This window comes from Musca autumnalis, unplaced genomic scaffold (genome assembly GCF_047663935.1).
Source record: "Musca autumnalis isolate F117 unplaced genomic scaffold, ASM4766393v1 scaffold_2, whole genome shotgun sequence".
In the NCBI taxonomy this organism is placed as follows: domain Eukaryota; kingdom Metazoa; phylum Arthropoda; class Insecta; order Diptera; family Muscidae; genus Musca; species Musca autumnalis.
Window position 1 is genome coordinate 3,514,940 of NW_027411755.1, and position 18,664 is coordinate 3,533,603.

Here is an 18,664-nt window from a genome sequence, read left to right on the forward strand (position 1 = left end):
ATTATGACGATGACACTGACGTTGATAATTAGAAACACATCTTATGTGGTAATATTGAGGAACGAATGAACGTTTGCTTGCAGCATCTTCATAGGCTTGCCACAAACTAGAAGAAGAAGATAGAAAAAAGTAGCTTATGTTGTTGCCAAAGTGTGACTGTTATGTTGATAACAGGTTTTTGGGGCATGTTCAATTATAAAATAGTCAGTCAGTCATAATAACAGTTGGCCGTTTAGCAAAAAGAATTGGAGCATCATTGAAGCATCTCCGCAGTTAGAAATGTGGTTTATGCTTCTCAATGAGCAGAGTCATTTATCGAATGTTGCAGTGCAACTTTTTCTTTTCTACGGGTTCTTCTTAATGCCATGGATTTATGTGTTTTTTCCCATCTTGTTTGTTGTTTTTTCTCTTGCTTCATGCCACATAAATGTTCTAAATTTTCTTTTCATTGCAGTTCTTTCATTGGGTGCTGTTGGCTGGCTGGACTGACTGGCGTTGTGATAAATCGTTCAGGCAACACAAATCAAAATCGTGATGTAATTATAGTCGACTCAATTTGTTTCCGATGTAAAAACAACAACATTGGCAACAGCAGCAGCAGTACTAATAAAGAAAGCAAAGAAAAACACATAAACTCATTCATCGAATGGATGGATGGATTCTCCTTTTGGATTGTTTAATGCAAAAAGCTTTTTGTTCCTGTCCATTTGAAAAGATTTTTCAATCAATTTTCAATTATACCGGAATATGCCGTTCAAAGAAGGGAAAGATGTGGGGCGTGCATGAATGGAGGATGGATGTGTATGTGCATAAATTGTGAGATATGAATGCAAAACATTTGGCTGCTATCCATTGGAAATCGGTTGTATTTTTTTATTCATTGTAATTAATTTTTGTATTAAATTGTGAATGAGGGCAGAATGGGGGAGAAGGCACACGGAGGGGGACAGGAAATCCTAATAAATGAAAAACATTTGAAATTTTCAATTAACACTTGTTTTTTCTTTGTCTACGGTAAAAGCCCTTTTATGTTTTCGATTGATTGAACTCTTTCAGCAAGGCATCAAATTTCCACTTGTCTCAGTTCGGTCGGTTCGTTGTACTGTGTACAAGTGATACATTGACTGATAGTTCTTTGCATAATGCGTTAAAATGTTTGTGTATGTTTGTATTTATGTACGAGTATAATGTTATATTGAGAAAATATTGGCAATACAATGATTCTTATAACTGCTAAAATTTTTAGATGTTATAGCATTCAACATTGCAAAGAATCTTTACAAATTTGATTTATACTAGATAAGAATGCTTCGTTGGCTGGACCGATTTGGAAATTTTTTTTAAGTTCGTCATAGCCCAACATAGGTTTTTATGGAAAGAAAAATTAACCACGCCCGCTTTTGTAAATGTTACATCTACAAAACTATTGAACCTATTTTAATGAAATTTTTGGGGCCATTCCTGTCACTGTGAAACAAGGATATTTTTTTTTAATTTCGGAGGGGGTACCTCCCATATGCTCTATTTTTTAAACGTGCTATATTGTCAAAAATTACGAATGTATCGGTTTGAAAATTAATTTGCGAGACGTGGTGTTTGTGCCTCCGACCTTACGTAATTATTTGGGATCTAAACGCACGACCAACCCCACTTTTTTTAAATATGTTAACCTACAAACTGCTGAAAGGATTTTCATATTTAGAAAATATATTTTGATGAATTTTGAATGGGTACGGGGTACCTCCCCTGTGCCCTATTTAAAAAAATTTAATGAAGTTTCGGCTTGAAAATTCATTTAAAAGGTGGTGGTTGCATCTCAGAATCTAGGTACTTCTTCTTTACGGCCTCAAGACCCAAACACGCCCACTTTTTGAATGGGTTGTATCTATGTATACCCAAAACTACTGAACCGTTTTTCATGAAATTTGGAGAAAATGTTCAAGTTCAAATGTTACGACCAAAACTGTGCCTCGTCGAAATAATTGGTTTAGACACCAAGTAGGATTGGACGAAATCTGTTACAGACAATTTGGAGTCGATTGAGTAGTGTCTGTCCACCCATCTGGCTGGGTGGTGAGCACGATAACTCTCGAACGAAGCAACCGATTGGGTCCATTCGTAATATTTTAGCATTCGTAATATTTTGTCCAAACTTAGTTTGAGTTCGACGATGAGCCATATCGGTCCACTTCTTCCGGTACCTTGCACACAAAAGTTCAGAAATTGTCGTTAAAATGGTGCGCACGATAAATCTCGAAGGGAGTAACCGAATTGACCATAACTTTACATATGGTAATATTACTTCCAGGCATAGAGACGGTTCGAATATGGACTATTTAGGTCCACTTCTTCCGGTACATTCACAAAAAAAATCGGAAAAAGTTAAGTTTAAAAGCTTTTATTGGATCGTTTTGATTTTTTTCAGAAGGTTTACTTTGCGGCCCCCATTTACGGCGGTACAATTTTTTTCGGGGGCAAGCTCAAAAGTTTGCGGGGTTATAGATAGATACGTAAAAATGTCCAAAGGATCTTGGAACAGACCCTTAACCACACAAAAATGTTGAACATTTGTGTGGGTGGTACCACAAGAATTGGATAGATAGGGCCCAAATTTGAACATAAACTAAGTTTCGACAATATTTAGATATCCAAAGTTTGGACCAAATCGGTTGCTACGTCTATGAGATATCGCGCGTACCATTTTAGCGAATATTTTCGAACTTTTGTGGGGGAGGTACCGGAAGGAGTGGAGCTATAAACACCACCTTCGATTTCGAAGAAATATTACAACAATGTCTAAAGTGTGGACGAATGCAGTATTCGGTTCGAGCTCTCCGGCCACTACATATAGTGCCATAGGGGTTTTTTACAACTTTCGGGCTGTTTTGACAAGAAGTATGGACTTGCCCGTGAAAAAACTTTTACTGTCGTAATTTAGGCAGCGAATGCAAGTTGCTTCAACAAAAACCAAAGTAATTCGAGAGCTGGTCTTAAAGTGAATTTATACAAAATTTTGTGTGGGAGGTACCCGAAGGAGTGGAGAAATATAGTCCATATTCGAACCAGATCTATATCTGGTAGATATATTAGGTTGTGTAAAGTATGGATGAAAGAGTTATCGTGCTCACAATTTTTCCGAACATTTTTGAACTTTGTGGGAGAGGTACCTGAAGGAGTGGATCGATATGGCTTATTTTCGAACTTAAACTAAGTTTGCACAAAATATTACAAGGCCAAATTTTGGACCGAATCGCAGATCCGTTAGAGAGTTATTATGCGCTCCAACCACTACACACGGTGTCATAGGTTTTTTGCACCTTTAAGGCTATTTTCTCAGGAAGTATGGACTTGCCCCTGATGAAACTTATACCGTCGTATGAGGGGCAGTGAATACAAGTTGCTACAACAAAAATCAAAGCGATTTGAGAGCAGGTCCTAAACTGAACTTTTTGGAAATTTTGTGTTGAAGGTACCCGAAGGATTGGACCGATTGAGACCATATTGGAACCCCATCTAAGTCTGGTAAAACATATACATACGTATCAATAAGTGGAAGAGTAACACTTTAACATTTTTTAACGTTATAAATAGATCGCGTTAGGATAAATATAGTGAACAGGGACGATTTTCAATCCTAAACAGCATAATTGGGCGGAAAAATCCGACAAAGTCCGTTAGAGAAAGGAAAGATTACATATAAAATCTGTTGATTAATTTAAATTCTTCAATTAATAACTTGGTTTGACAATGGACCCGAAGAGATGAGGTTAAAAAACCCATGAATTGTAAAGTGCATAAAAAGTCCCCATTAAAAAGAAAACGACGGACCAGCAACGCGTCTGATAGTTGTTAATAAAATATATCATTCCAATTGTACGCACTCTTTATCAACAATAAATATCGCAATGTATACAATTTTCCAGCGACCTTGAAAGTTTTCGAAATTCGTTTAGTTTTGAAATAGATAAAGACGAACACAAACATGAATATGTATGTGTGTATTTTATCCATCGATTCTTACTAAAAAAATTAATTAGAAAACAAAACAAAAAAATGATATCACAAGTTAATTCTGCAATATTTTATATTTGGTTTATTGACTTCATTTATTTATTTCAATTGATTGTGCATTAAGGAACTTGGGTGGGTAGGTAAGTAAACTAATTCTACTCTTTCGTTTTGTTTAAAAGCATCTCAAAATGGTCATCATAATACCAAATGTATTCTGCTTCTACTCAAATAGTTTATGGTCTGTGTTGTTTTCCCTGGTCACCAACACTTTAGTTTTATTTATAACGCATCCACAATAGCCCTGCTGGTTTTGCTCAAAGTAAAAAAAAACAAACAAACAAAAAACTGAAACAAAATATTGGCAACAATTGGCCAGTTGCCATATGGCCTCCAAAGATAGAATTAAAAGGCAACAAAGTAAAAATGTGTGTATGTGTCTGTTTTTGGATATGGAAACTCAAACAAAATAGAAATTTTCCAAAAACAACGGCATTGAAGAAAGTTGAATCAACCCCATATTTTAATTGTTGGTTTTTCTATATATATTATGTTTGTAGTTGCAAACAGAAACATAAAATATGGTTGCAGTTAAAAGCGACTTTTTACAGTGTAGTGAAAAACGTCCTCTTTCTTGATTTTTGTCTGGAATTAACTTCGAGGCACCTAACAAAGTCTCAATCAATGTAGTATAGACGTCAACAATTTACCATCCATATTTCCCTTCTTCTTAAAAACAACCTTATGTTCTTTTTCATGCAGTATGGGCCTGTTAAACAGCGTACGAAAATAAACAACAAACACTAAAAGTTCGTTGTTGTTTTGTTTTGGAATATAAGAACAAAAAGAAGCAAAATATCAGAAAACGGAACAAGGTTTTAAATATTCACATTGCAACGCAGAGCCTAAATACTGTAAAGCAATTTGTGTTATCCTTCATTAGAAATGTTTGTGATTTCATGTTGGCCTAAGAAAAAAGTCAGAACAAGTAAAAATATCACTCAGGTACCTGAAGGACCAACATAGTCCATTTTGAAAGTGGATCTTATTTTGGGATTCATTCCTTTTGTATTTATCGCGTCCACCAGCCATTTTAGTTGGTCACCGTAGAATTTAGAGCTATTGGACTAGGAAATATCCGGAAGCATTGCGTTGCCCCAAAATATAATATCGCTGAAAACAGGATTATCAGGAGTATCTTCCGACTTGGATCCTCAACAAGGTTGACGTACGTTTTGAAGAAATTTTACGATGTGAAAAGTCTTGGTCAAATCGGATGACAGGCAAAATTTCAAAAATAAAAAAACCGGCTCAGCCGGGCTGGAATTTGAACCCACGTCCTCGAAAACATATAAAAAATTTTGTCGCGGCCTTTAAGCGTTCAGAGTCAAACTCATTAGTTCCAAAGGCTACGGTAAAAAGGCGTTTGTCATGGAAACCATACAGGTTAAACGAACAAATAAATATTCGTCACTGTAAAAAACACGTTGGATTTGAAAGAAGAAAGTTCGATGACAGAGAAGCCACTCCCACAGCCGATATGTCTGATGAACTGCAAAACAAACAGCGAAACTAGTCACATAAATTGGTGGTTGTGTGGGTTCTAATCGTCGGCTTTCCCTTTTTACTTACAAAAATCTTCGGTCATTAAGCTCAACTCTAAACGAGAAAATTAATAAAAATAAAATCGGATACTCATTCCGAATTTTTAGAGCTTTTGGCCCATTATCTCAGCAAGTGTGGACTTGCCCCCGAAAAAACTGTACCGTAGTAATAGGATATTTTGTGTGGGAGGTACAGGTAGGAGTGGACCGATATAATCCATATTCCATCCTGATGTATTTTTTAAAAAATATGTCGATGTGCAAAGTTTGAACCAAATAGGTACTCCCTCCTCCACAGGGTTATCTTGCGCATCATTTTAGTGAACATTTTTAATATTTTGTGGACCGATGTGGCCAATCTTAGACCTTAAACTAAATTTGGTAAAAATACGAGGGGAACTACAAAAGTTCCATTTGACATTTTTTTAGAAAGTTTGACAGTCTTTAGCCTAAACGTACTCAGGACATTTTGACATACCATCATGTGTTGTTTACAGTGCGATGATAGACGACTTAAACGTTTGGTCTGGTACCTCCCTGACTTGGAACCCAGTGACTTAATTTCATTCCCGCACATCAAGAAAAAAGGGGTGGTCAACGATTTTCGTCGCCAGAAAATGCTGTTGAAGCGTTCAAAAACCATGTTTTGGAGGTGTCTCAATCGGGGTGGAAAAAGTGCCTCAACAATGGTTTGAGGGCATGAAAACGTGTAGATCATGCTGGAGACTACTTAAGAAAACAACAAATCTATTTTTGATGGTAAATATTCGCGTTTTTAACGTCAGGCCAGGAACTATTCTAGTTCCCCTCGCATTAGGATGTACAACCACGGGGTGCCTTAACCAAATTTAAATGGAAGGTGCTTACACCTGGGAAGTTTTTGCAGATTCTGAAAGAACAATGCTCATAGATGAGAAATATCAAGAAAGAAAAAAATCGCCGGAGGGATTTTCAAATAAATCGCGATTTAAGTTCACATTTTTAGGGGATCTTCAGGTTTTCACGATTTTGCCTGGAAACCGCGAGCCCTATGTAAATCAGCCTAAAGAAATTGTTGTAGCTGTAAAAATTCTCCACAAGATTGACCTTTATGATATTATCGTAGGTTTCACCGTTTTTGAGATATAGAAGTTCAAATTGAGACAATGCACTGACTGTATCGCCTGCTTATAAAACAATACCATGCTCAGTAGTGCGATTCTCTAACTCATTTTTTGAGTTAACGACAAATGTCGGTAAAATTAAAACGCAAAATTATGAATGAAAAGTTTAAATAAAAGTTGACAACACTGTTACTTTCGGTAGAACTTTGCGACAACTTTTTATTCGTCGTTAACTTACCGAAAAACATCGTTAATTAGAGAAATTTGAAGCATTTCAATTTTACCGATTTTTGTCGGTAACTCAAAAATGAGTTAGAGAATCGCACTACAGTGCGCCTGTAGGGACATAATACATATTTTTAAAAAGTACAAAAATATGTATTATGTCCCTACACGCCTTAACTAACTTTTGATGAAAACCGCTTACACATGGAAAAATTTCGCGGATTCTGAAACAGCAATGTTCATAGATAAGAAAAATAAAAAAACAGAAAAAATCGCCGGAGGGATTTTTAAATAAATCGATCGCGATCAAAATTCACAATTTTAGGGTTTTTTTAGGTTTTTACGATTTTGCTTGGAAACCGCAAGTCGTATCGACATGAGTCTAAAGAAAATGTTGTAGCTGTGAAAATTGTCTACAAGAGTGTCCTTTAGGTTTTTTTTCGTAGGTTTTACCATTTTTGAGACATAGAGGTTCAGTTCAAATCTTTAGGTTTTTATCTTAAGTCTTCAAGATTTTGCTTGGAAACAGCAAGTCATATTCTCTACAAGATTGGATGATATATTTTTTCCTAGGTTGTACCATTTTCAAAATATATAAGTTTACATCTTTGTGTTTATTTCAGCTTGAGTCCATATTTTGTTGTAATTCAATTGTTTGAATAACAACAAAATATTTTAAAGTGGATATGAAATTGATTAGTTGCGGGCGAAGGGTAGGGAATACTATAGTTTCAGTTGTCACCAAACAACTTCATCAGTTCCCTTTTTCGCCGACTCTGTATCGATAAACAGGTCAATATGTTTTTACCCCCGCTTATTGAAGCAACATTCATATGTTCGTATTCTTTGCGAAGCAAAGACGACATAAAAACAGTGGTGGATATGAAATTCTTTAGTTCGACTCAAATTGTAGGGTAAACAGCTTTAGGGCCATACAGCAAATTTCTCATTTTATTCAATTTGCTAGATGGCTTTATTGACCTGTTTATCGATACAGAGTCGGCGAAAAAGGGAACTGATGAAGTTGTTTGGTGACAACTGAAACTATAGTATTCCCTACCCTTCGCCCGCAACTAATCAATTTCATATCCACTTTAAAATATTTTGTTGTTATTCAAACAATTGAATTACAACAAAATATGGACTCAAGCTGAAATAAACACAAAGATGTAAAATTCTGCAGTCCAACAATAAAAAACGCCAACAACAATATATAAGTTTAATTTGGGAAATTGCAGTAATGACATTGTTTTATAAGGAGGCGATACAGTCAGTACATTGTCTCAATTTAAACTTCTAACTTGAAAATTTTGACAGCTACAACATTTTCTTTAGGCCCATTTCGTAAGGACTCGCGGTTTCCAAGCAAAATCGTGAAAACCTAAAGAACCCCTAAAAATGTGAACTTAAATCGCGATTTATTTGAAAATCCCTCCGGCGATTTTTTTCTTTCTTGATATTTCTCATCTATGAGCATTTTACTTTCAGAATCTGCAAAAACTTCCCAGGTGTAAGCACCTTCCATTTAAAATTAGTTAAGGCGCACCGTGCAACATTTGGATTCAACTAGCCAGACTTACAGACTTCTGAAACTGATTTCGTCCAAACATATTTTGTGGGTCTAAAACCATTATTTCGTTAGCCTAGAGGCTGAGGCAGAAATTTAATTGGATTGCGAAGAAGAAACCAATGTCAATGAACTTTATCTAAGATTTCCAGAAATATTGCAATATGCAAAGTTTGGACCAACGCAGAACCCAGTTCGAAAGTTGTCGTGAACACTAGCCACTACACATGGTGGCCGTAGGCGTTTTTACAGCTTTTGGGCCATTGTCGCATGGTATGGACTTGTCCCTTGAAAAAACTTGTGTCGTTGTAATGGGGGCAGCGAATACAACAAGTTGATACGAAAAAAATTTAAAAGATCCGAGACATGTTCTTATGCTGTACTATTGTGTGGGAGGTACACGAAGCAGTGGACCGATTTTTTTGGACCAAATCGGTTGATCCGTTCAAGAGTTATTGTGCGCCCCATTTTAGCAAAAAAATATTTTGTGTGGGGAAGGTACCGGAAGGAATGTACCGATATGGCCCATCTTCAAAGTTTGGACAAAATATTACGAAGACAAAATCGGTTGATCCGTTCATGAGTTATCGTGCGCTCCAACCAGCCAGACGGACATGGTTAAATCGACTCCAAATTGTCTGAAACGGATTTCGTCCAAACATACCTGGGGTCTAAAACAATTATTTTGATGGGCACATTTTAATCGTAGCAAAGAGCATTTACCCTAGTTAACCTAAAACGGCCTACACACCATCAGTTTTGACTGTCGATTTTTTGGCAACTAGAGCTGGAAAAAAATCTATGGCCGATTATTTTTTAAAAAAAATATAACAATAACCTAAAATCTATCGCATTCACACGTACGAATTTTTCAGAAAAGTAAACTGTATTTTTGTCAAGTCAAGTTATACAGGAGATCTCAGTTCTATGGACTATCTATGATTATTCTAAGTATGCTCGGCCGGACAGTTCCGTTGTGTCCAAATGCTCCTTTGTCATCCTAACCACCATTGGATGATTAACAATTCCAAAAAAGAGAAGAAGCATAATTTTGTATTACGATAATATATGTTCTTACACATTAAAGGATATTTTAGATCATCGTTCACCAAGAAAAATGGAAGAAGATGTGTACACAAAGATCAACTTAACCAATTTTCCCACCATTATAATTTTGTTTTATATTTTTTTCCACTTGTCACACACACTAAGCGCCTTTCTAAGGAGGTTTACAGATCATTTTTCCCTTGCAGTCGCTCAGAATCCTTTACGTTGCTGGAAGACATGTATATATTTATTAGTCATAACCTCATTTTTTGGAGGATGTAATAAAACTCTCTCTCTAATGTCTATTAGTAATATCCCATCATTTGTATGTTTCTTTTATGTCAATGTGTAATTAGAGACATCATCATTATGAAGTTCTATCATTGGTTGCCTGTGATTTCTTTGTTGCACATTGACACTTTGGTGGTTCAGCAAATTTCTAAAATATTTACAATAAAAAAACAACAACAAAACACTGCATATTCATTAGCAACAATATGTTGGTGCATTTGTTGCTTCTCTTTTGCTACAAAGCGGGTCATTGTTGTTTTAATTTAAGCATTTAACCACATCACGACTGTTGTTGCATTTTTCTTCGTCTACGGAAATTGTAAATTGCACTATTATATTTGAAAAACAAAAACAACAACACCAATTACATATTGTAACCATGTTTGACGTAACAGAAAAATGTTAGAACATTACATTTTGATAAAAACCGGTAAAACACAATTTCAAAACTTTTTAAAATAAACGACTTTTATCGGCGGACATGAGATCACTTCTTAAAAAACTGAAATAATATTTTTATTTAAACCTTTTATAATTTATTGTTTAATTTTTGGCTTCATTCGACTTTTTAAACAACTTTTTTTGCTTTTACATTTACATTAAGTTTTTGAATATAAATCTCAATTTTATGCAAATTCATTGAGAAGATTTCCCACTTAATTCGTTAAACATTTCTTTCAAATATTTGCATATTATTAAAGCATTTAAAAATCAACTAAAAACAGCAACAAAAATAATTCTTTACTTTTGTTTATATTTTGAATTTAAAGCACATTGTTTGTCTTTCGGTAGATAAGTTGACAAACGAACACTTTTTACCGGCCGAAACACTTTTTACATCGAAGACGAGAAACGTTGTGAAGTGCTCGCCTCTAAAATGCAACTAACATAACGTAACAGTATTCTCTGTGAACAAACTGTGCTGTGAGACTTGGGACGACTCGCTTCTGTTATTTCTCTTGTATGTGTTGTTGCCGTTTGCACGATTACCCTGTAGAGAAAATATACAAACGCTCGTATGGGGGGTTTCAAGCAATAGTGAAGTCACTATTGTACCATGGATTTAGTTAGAATTGACAAAAAAATAACATGTTTTATCAATATGACAAAAATTAAATGAAAACGTCGGATTGAAGTCCACTAAAAACGAATCTATTAGAATACAGTTTTAATGTAGTTGTTGGAAAATTTGCAAGGCCATAGACCGGCTATTAGTGTGAAAACTGAACAAGTCAGTATGCACGGAATACATTAAGCGGGGTACACACGATCAGTTTTGACTGTCAGTTTTGCTCAAACAATCGGTTGCTTACCAGTGTGACCGTTCATTTTTGTCAGTCATCAGTAGTGGGATTCTGTATCTCATTTTTGCTGTTACCGACAAAAATCGGTAAAATTAAATCGCAAAATTATAACTAAAAACATAAAGAAAAGTTGTAATCACTGTTTGTGTCGGTAGAGGCCAACGACTACTTTTTATTCATTGTTAACTTACCGAAAAATTTCGTTAATTATCGAAATTATAAGCATTTTAATTTTACCGACAATTATCGATAACAGCAAAAATGAGTTACAGAATCCCACTACAGGCAACCATAAAATATTTTGTGGTTGCTGGACTGTTTGACACTTATCGATATTTCCGAAAAATCGACAGTCAAAACTGATCATGTGTACCCCGCTTTAATTCAAATATGTATGTATGTAGTGTCGAACCTTTCAACCGCAGAAAATCGATTATAATCGACTATTCGTGGACATTCGAGTTTTCTTTTGAAACTGGGTCTGTACGATAACTCCGCAAGTGAAAAGTACTTGCAAGGACTCAGCAAGTTCTCAGTAACCTCTCTCCACTAATTTTACTCTCTCGAAGCTAAAAATTTGCAGATTGTTATCGAACAGCAATTTGCCAACACTTGCAGGAAGTCAGCTGATTTGATAAACAAGAAGAAGTTGGCGGAAATGATTAAATAAATAAATAATAAAATAAAAAATAGTCACCACAAACTACAAAATAAGTTGTTTTACTTACATTATCGTTTTTCATAATTTATGTAATATTTTTTCCCTTTTTTATTTCTATTTATTTTAAAAACCAAACGTTTGTTTATATTTTTGCCAAGAAGTCCGCCACAAAGCATTCGAATTTAAACCTGCTGATCAAACTTGCAAATTCTTACAAGAAACATTTTCCTTGCAAAAACTTGTAAACAAAACTCTACAAAATTCTCTCACAATTGTCTCAAAATTCGCTCTCTTTTACTTTACAAGTTTGTTATCGAACAGCATTTTGTAAAAGTTTGTGCAAATTTGTACAAACTTTTGGGTTATCGTACAGACCTACTGTAAAGAGCAGTACATATTGTCAGTTTTGAATGTCGATATTTCTCAAGTATCGATAACTGCCCAACCATCCAGCAACCACAAAACATTTTGCGGTTGCATGATGAATGATAAAAATGAACGGCCACACTAGCAAGCAACAACAAAGCTGTCATTCAGAACTGACAATGTGTACCCAGCTTAAAACAATCTATGGGCAAGCTCGAAAATCGATCACAAGATAACCGATTATGCGATTTTGCCTCCAGACAAAGTCGACTACGATTTTTAGGCTTTTGACTGTAAAAATTCGATTAATCGAAAGTCGACTTACCTATCCCTAATACAATCGAGATTTTCTATATGGTATTCTGAAATCACATTGCGTATGATTGTTATTAATTAATTAGAAAGATTGTAATAACAATCATACGCACTGTAGAAATAAGGAAAGGAAAGGATCAAAGTCAAAATTGGATACACATAACGTGGTAGGTGCACCAAATACCTAAAGTCGGGCGAAAATATATATGGGTGCTATATCCAAGTCTGAACTGATTTTTACAAAAAGCAATAGCGTTCTTCCTATGTTAAAAACTGGCATTCCGCAATTTTTGGCGGAACCGGGCAATAAATGCCACCTATACGTACAAAAGAAAACGAGATAGACCCATAGTTCCTTCTAGGTATACACATATTATCACTTTCTGAGTCGATTTATGCATGTCCGTCCGTTCGCAACGTACAGGTCGGATTTATTGTCCGATTCAGCTGAAAATTGGGGAATATCATTTTTTAGCCATAGGAGGAACGTTATTTGCTGCACGAAACACGCTATACATGTCCGATTTCAATGAAATTTGAAACGTGTGACTGAATTCGGTCTAGAAATAAATGTGCCAAATTATATCGAAATCGGTTTAGATTTGGACATAGTTCCCATATATTTTTCAGTGTTTTATTTTTTTGGTGTCCGTTTAGTTCAAATCTAGAAACTAATTTTTAATACAGTTGCTGTTGACCAATCAAACTGTAACTTTCCACACTTAACAGATTTGGATGACAATACACGAAAATGAAACCAAAACCAATATGGGCCCATTTTTCCTATATACCCCATATAGCGGTACCACTCTATTTTGTTGAAATATAGTAACTCATTTTTAACACAGTTGCCGTTGACCAATCGAACTGAAACTTTACACCCTTCTCAGATTTGGATGACAATACATCAATATGAAACCATAACCAATATGGGTCCATTTTCCTATAGCCCCTATATAGCGGTACCACCCTATTTCAGGTGTTTTGAGGATTTTGTCTTCATTTTTGTTCGAATTGGCTGTAACTTGGAATTTGGAGCTACCAATTGTACAAAAACTCCCCCATCAAAACTTGTGGACATTTCGGTGTAGCCCCCATATAACGGTACTACTCGATTTTAGGCAATTTAAAGTTTTTATCTACATTTTCGGCCTAAATTGACTGTAATTTGGTTATGGACTTCTCAGTGGTCAAAAAATTTATTAACTAAAAATTTAAAAATAAATGAAAAATAAAGTTTTAGTGTTTTATTTAAAAATGCGTTTAAAACTTGAAAATAATTTGTCGCTTAGCCTCAATAAGTATTTTCTTCCTCATGATGGAATCTCTCAAATAAAACGCTTGCATTTAAATTAAAAATTGTGGCAAAATTAAGTGACAAGCGTTATATTTGAGAGATTCCATCATGAGGAAGAATATACGTATTGAGGCATTCTGATTTTTAATGGCAAAAAAGGCCAACAATTTCGAAATTATTAATCGATTATTGTGGTGCCTCATTTTCAATGTTCAATTTAAAAATTCTCATTTTTTTTCCGCAAAATTTTAGTATAAAGGTACTGTAAATTAAATATTTTTCTACGCCATCTTAAAGGCAACTTTTCAGCCTACAAAATAGTATTTTGAATTGTTAAAAAAACTCTACTCATTCCGATGTTATCAACGATTACATTTTTTATTTCATGTTGCATCATTTTCAGTGACAGTCACTGTATATACATATTAGATCGAATTTTGTAGGATTCGAAGTTTTGTATTATTTCAACTGTGTAAACGGCAGAAACGTTTGTTGTTCTCGACTTAAGATTTAAAATAGTTCTGTTTTGCATAGACTAACAACAAAATTGAGTGATTGGTATACATCCAATCAAATTCCACAAAATCTCTTCCACCTTGTTTTCAGCCTAACCTAACATAAACCACAATTTAAGTATGAAGACATGCAACAGTTTTTAAGAAACTCAAAAGGCAACAAAACACAAGAATAGACGTTGTGTGTGTGTGTCTTGATGTGACTGCAGGATGTATGAAATTGTATAAAGACAAAACGGAAATTTAAAGGACTATGACTACAGTTCAATGTATTGTACACGAGCCAACAAATCAACGGAACATCCACCCCCATACAACGGTCGGTTGGTTGGCTGATTTGTATAAACATAGTATGCATCGTGGGTAGTTTATTCATGTATAAATAGAAGTGAATAATGTTCACAAGCTGAATGGAAAAAAAACACACATAGATACTTATGTATAAAACATTGTAAACCTTAAAAGCAGACATGACCAGACACACATAAAACTTGATTGCGGAAGTACAGCACTAAAAACGGCGTTTGGGAAGGAAAAAATACTTAGTTGCACACTTGCTTTTCTGTTTCTGTGTACATATATATTCAACTATTCTCACATGATAATGATATATGTATGTATGAATGAACTCAAACATATGTATGGACGTTCAACTTTGATTAAAGTTTTACGACTCCAAGCAAATAACTTTCATAACTACGTAACAAAATCAATAAATGAAAGGATTTGTTTTTGAAAATATTTCCATTATTGATGTGGAGTTTCTTTGGGATGTACACATCATCGTCTTTTGCATATATATATATATATATATATATATATATTATTATTATTAATAAAGATAAATTTCACATATAGAAATCATAAACTGTTTTATATTCACCTTATCTCCATAACGTTGCATATCTTTCACTATGAAACACTTGTCCTTTCATAAAATCAATAAATTATTTTGGAAAATATTAAATATTTCTTCTTTTGCGAATTAATTTAATAATTTAATTGCACTTATAGAAATTATAACATCAAATATTCACCTTATCTCCATAACGTTGCATACTTTTAGGCACAATCTTTTTCTCTATGAAATATAACAAATGACACATTACATTGCATACTTTTAGACACAATATTTTTTATGACGGGAGCTAATCACGGCAGAATGACAGCCCAAATTCTGATTACTGAACACAGCCACATGTTTAGGGAAGTTCCCACATCATAGTCTGTAAATCATTTTCCGTTATGTCATGTTCACGCGAGTGTTTGAAGTACGTTGTTCGCCTCTCGAAAAACGTACACGAATTAACCCGTTTCCATCCACCACCATTCGTAATTAAGAAAAACGTAATTTATTTTTCTTCGTTTTCATGAGCATTTGAACACATAACACGTGTAACACATATTAAATGAGCAGGAAAAACACTAACCTTTCCTGCGGATATACATATATTTTTCATTTAATTACACACTTTTCATTCATATTTTCCATTAATTCTGAAGATGTTTGTATTTTCTGTACATTTTTATATGTTTCCATTTTCAAAATTAATGAGAGACATGTCAAAACAATGGCTGACTTTATAAATGCAGTATTTACATTGCAAAAAATGACAATATCATAAAAAGATAAAGTAAATATGTGGCAACACTGGCATTGTCAAAAAAGAGACGTGTCATTTTGTTGCATTCATGAACGCACACATTGCTTTACTTTTTGTAAAGTTCCGTTTTTTGAAAATAAATTTATTATATTGAATAATTACCACAAATCCGCCATTTCTAATAGTTTCTTATGTATTTTTCCTGTTTTCTTTGCAAATGTCAGTTGGCATAACAGTACTAAAGAAATGTCAATTGGTGTGCAGTCCACCTGGAAACACTGCAAAAATTCGGCAATTGCTGCGCAGTGTGATGTGTCGCGTGACATTTATGAAGTCGCGACGGTGTCAATAAAAAGACATGTTGCATTTATGAAGTCGCGACGATGTCATTTGACGCATCATACTGCATTTATGAAGTCAGCCAATGTTTGTGTATACAGACTTTCAGGCAGGTATTTGACTTTCGTTTCTAGATTTGTACGCGAATTTGAAACAATGGGCAAAAAATGTAACTGCAATGAAAGAGATTAGAAAATTTGCTATGCTTTAATTAATACCAAGGCGAATTTAATAAGGTGATCCAAAAAGCGAATTCAGGCTAGTCTTCATTTGTAGGCATGGCCCAATTATAGGTCCTCCGGCAAAATCAGATGATTTCGATTTGAGCTGTCAAAATTCATATTTGTCATTTGAATTCGCTGTGAGGAATGGTACAATAATACAGGTAGCATTATCAAGCCAGCTGATGGTAACATAATGTGTCAATTGCATTGAATTGATGTCAAATTTTGACATCTTATGTTACCAACAATTGCCGATGCGGCTACCTGTGTATTTGTACCATGCTGTGAGGTATTGAAATGTCGAACTCTATAGAAACAGGTAGATGTATCTCGAAAAAAGAAAACATATAAACTTACTGTTGTACACGTAAAATGTCAACATTTGTTGTGTTTGTATGAGAATTTAATTTACAATGGTATTTTCTGGTATTTTCTGTTTCGTCAAACAAAAATAACTAAGGTAACAACTTTTTCTCGGAAAATGTTTTGTATGTATCTACCTGAATTGACAGAAAAGAAATTCGCCTCAAAATTTTTTCGCCTCTGTTTATGAATTTTGACATTTAAAATCTTTGTTTTTCTTTGAATTCGCTTGCTGGAGGACCTATAATTGGGCCATGATTTGTAGGCCACAGTTAACAGCTGATTACAATTTTTTCTTGTTATGGCCTATTCTGTCAAAAGCAGGGTTGACATTTTTACTGTTGTTGACATTATGCAATTATAAAGGTAGATGCATCGGTGAATTGTTCCAACAAAAAACTGGCCTAACACTGTATCTTAAAATTGAAATAAGGACAAGAAATTTTATTCGCGTGTCTAAATAAAATTGTTGATTTTTTTGTATATGCAGTAATACTTGCGAATGAACGATTTGTCAAGTATTGACATTTATTGAAATTTGTTCTAAATTACGGGAACAGAAAAATATTAGGTCTGTACGATAACTCAAAAGTTTGTACAAATTTGCACAAACTTTTACAAAATGCTGTTCGATAACAAACTTGTTCAGTAAAAGAGAATTGAGAAGTCTTGCAAGTAGTTGCAAGAACTTGCAAAATCTGTTTACTTGCAAAGTTATCGAACAGGCATATTGTAACATTTCTAGCTGAAATGTCACCGTATCGGCAAATCCGATGCCAGCAATCACGATGTTAGATGAGCCAAAATTTTCAAGTAGAAGATAAGAGAATAGCATTTTTGTTTTCGCTGTCTTAAGTTTTGGGTACAACTTTTCCTATTTTTTGGAACAGTTATCTAGCAATAATATTCTGGAGCATAACTGAAGTGATTATTATTTTTTACTCTATTTGGTACTTTTAAAATAAACAGTAAAGCTTTAAATTCCATATCTTTTTTAAAACCGACTACTTTTATTATTGCTCCATGTCATTTGACGTTTTAAGCCATGACTACAGGGTTGCATTTTTCAGTGATTTTCATACCTGGCCTACCTCTACTTTATTGTACCATGTGAAAAATATGAAAAACAAACAAACATTCCTTATAATAGAGAAATATTTGTCATATATTTTTGATTAAAAATATGTTTTGACAGCAAATGAAGAATGATTAAAATTTTTTTCTTGATATTATTGTATCACCTTCTTTCTTGCACCATGATGTATACTAATCGTTGAACTGTTTACTTTTCATTCATGTTTTGCAGTTTTTCTAAAAAAGCCCTACGTTTTTAAATTTTGTATTTTGTCTGTCATAATTAATTTATTACGATAAATGCTCTCATTTGTTAGAGATGGGACTTATTTTATCTTTGTTCGGAGAGTATTTCTACTTGAACAACGTAGAAAAATCTTCGTTCGTCTTGTAATTGTGCCCTTCAGCCACTACATATAGTTCCATAGTGGGGTTTTACACCTTATGGGCTTTTTTATCAAGAAGTATGGACTTGCCAATGAAGAAACTTTTACCGTCGTAATTGAGGCAGCGAATGCAAGTTCCTTCAACAATAAACAAAGTGATTCGAAAGCAAGTCTTAAAGTGAACTTATCCGAAATTTTGTGTGGTAGGTACCTGAAGAAGTGGACAAATATTGTCCATATTCGAACCTAATCTACATCTAGTAGGTATATTAGGATGTGTAAAGTATGGGCTAAATCGGTCAATCCCTTCAAGAGTTATCATGCACACAATTTTTCCGAACATTTTTGAACTTTTGTGGGGGAGGTACCTG

General features: G+C 34.4%; 1 protein-coding gene and 1 long non-coding RNA gene across 15 annotated transcripts in view; one reads left to right on the plus strand and one right to left on the minus strand.

The window, feature by feature from the left end:
* The window catches only part of LOC141393525 (uncharacterized), a 112,464-nt gene extending 111,477 nt beyond the window's left edge, over positions 1–987 (plus strand). The window contains exon 2 of the long non-coding RNA XR_012410115.1: positions 455–987. This is a non-coding gene — a long non-coding RNA (uncharacterized lncRNA). The remainder of the gene's footprint in view (positions 1–454) is intronic.
* The window catches only part of LOC141393522 (uncharacterized), a 51,031-nt gene extending 35,594 nt beyond the window's left edge, over positions 1–15,437 (minus strand). For 2 of the 14 annotated variants that reach the window (XM_073966572.1, XM_073966568.1), the window contains exon 1: positions 10,665–10,730. Coding sequence is in view for 3 of the 14 variants with exons in the window: in XM_073966559.1 (XP_073822660.1) it covers positions 15,187–15,231; positions 15,341–15,409 (114 nt within the window). In the remaining 11 variants the exon portion in view is untranslated. Of the gene's footprint in view, positions 1–9,671; positions 9,778–10,213; positions 10,348–10,371; positions 10,734–15,186; positions 15,276–15,340 lie in introns of those variants that run through there. The other 12 variants (XM_073966563.1, XM_073966569.1, XM_073966559.1 and 9 more) reach the window with 11 other exon arrangements.
* Between the last annotated feature and the right edge of the window lie 3,227 nt (positions 15,438–18,664).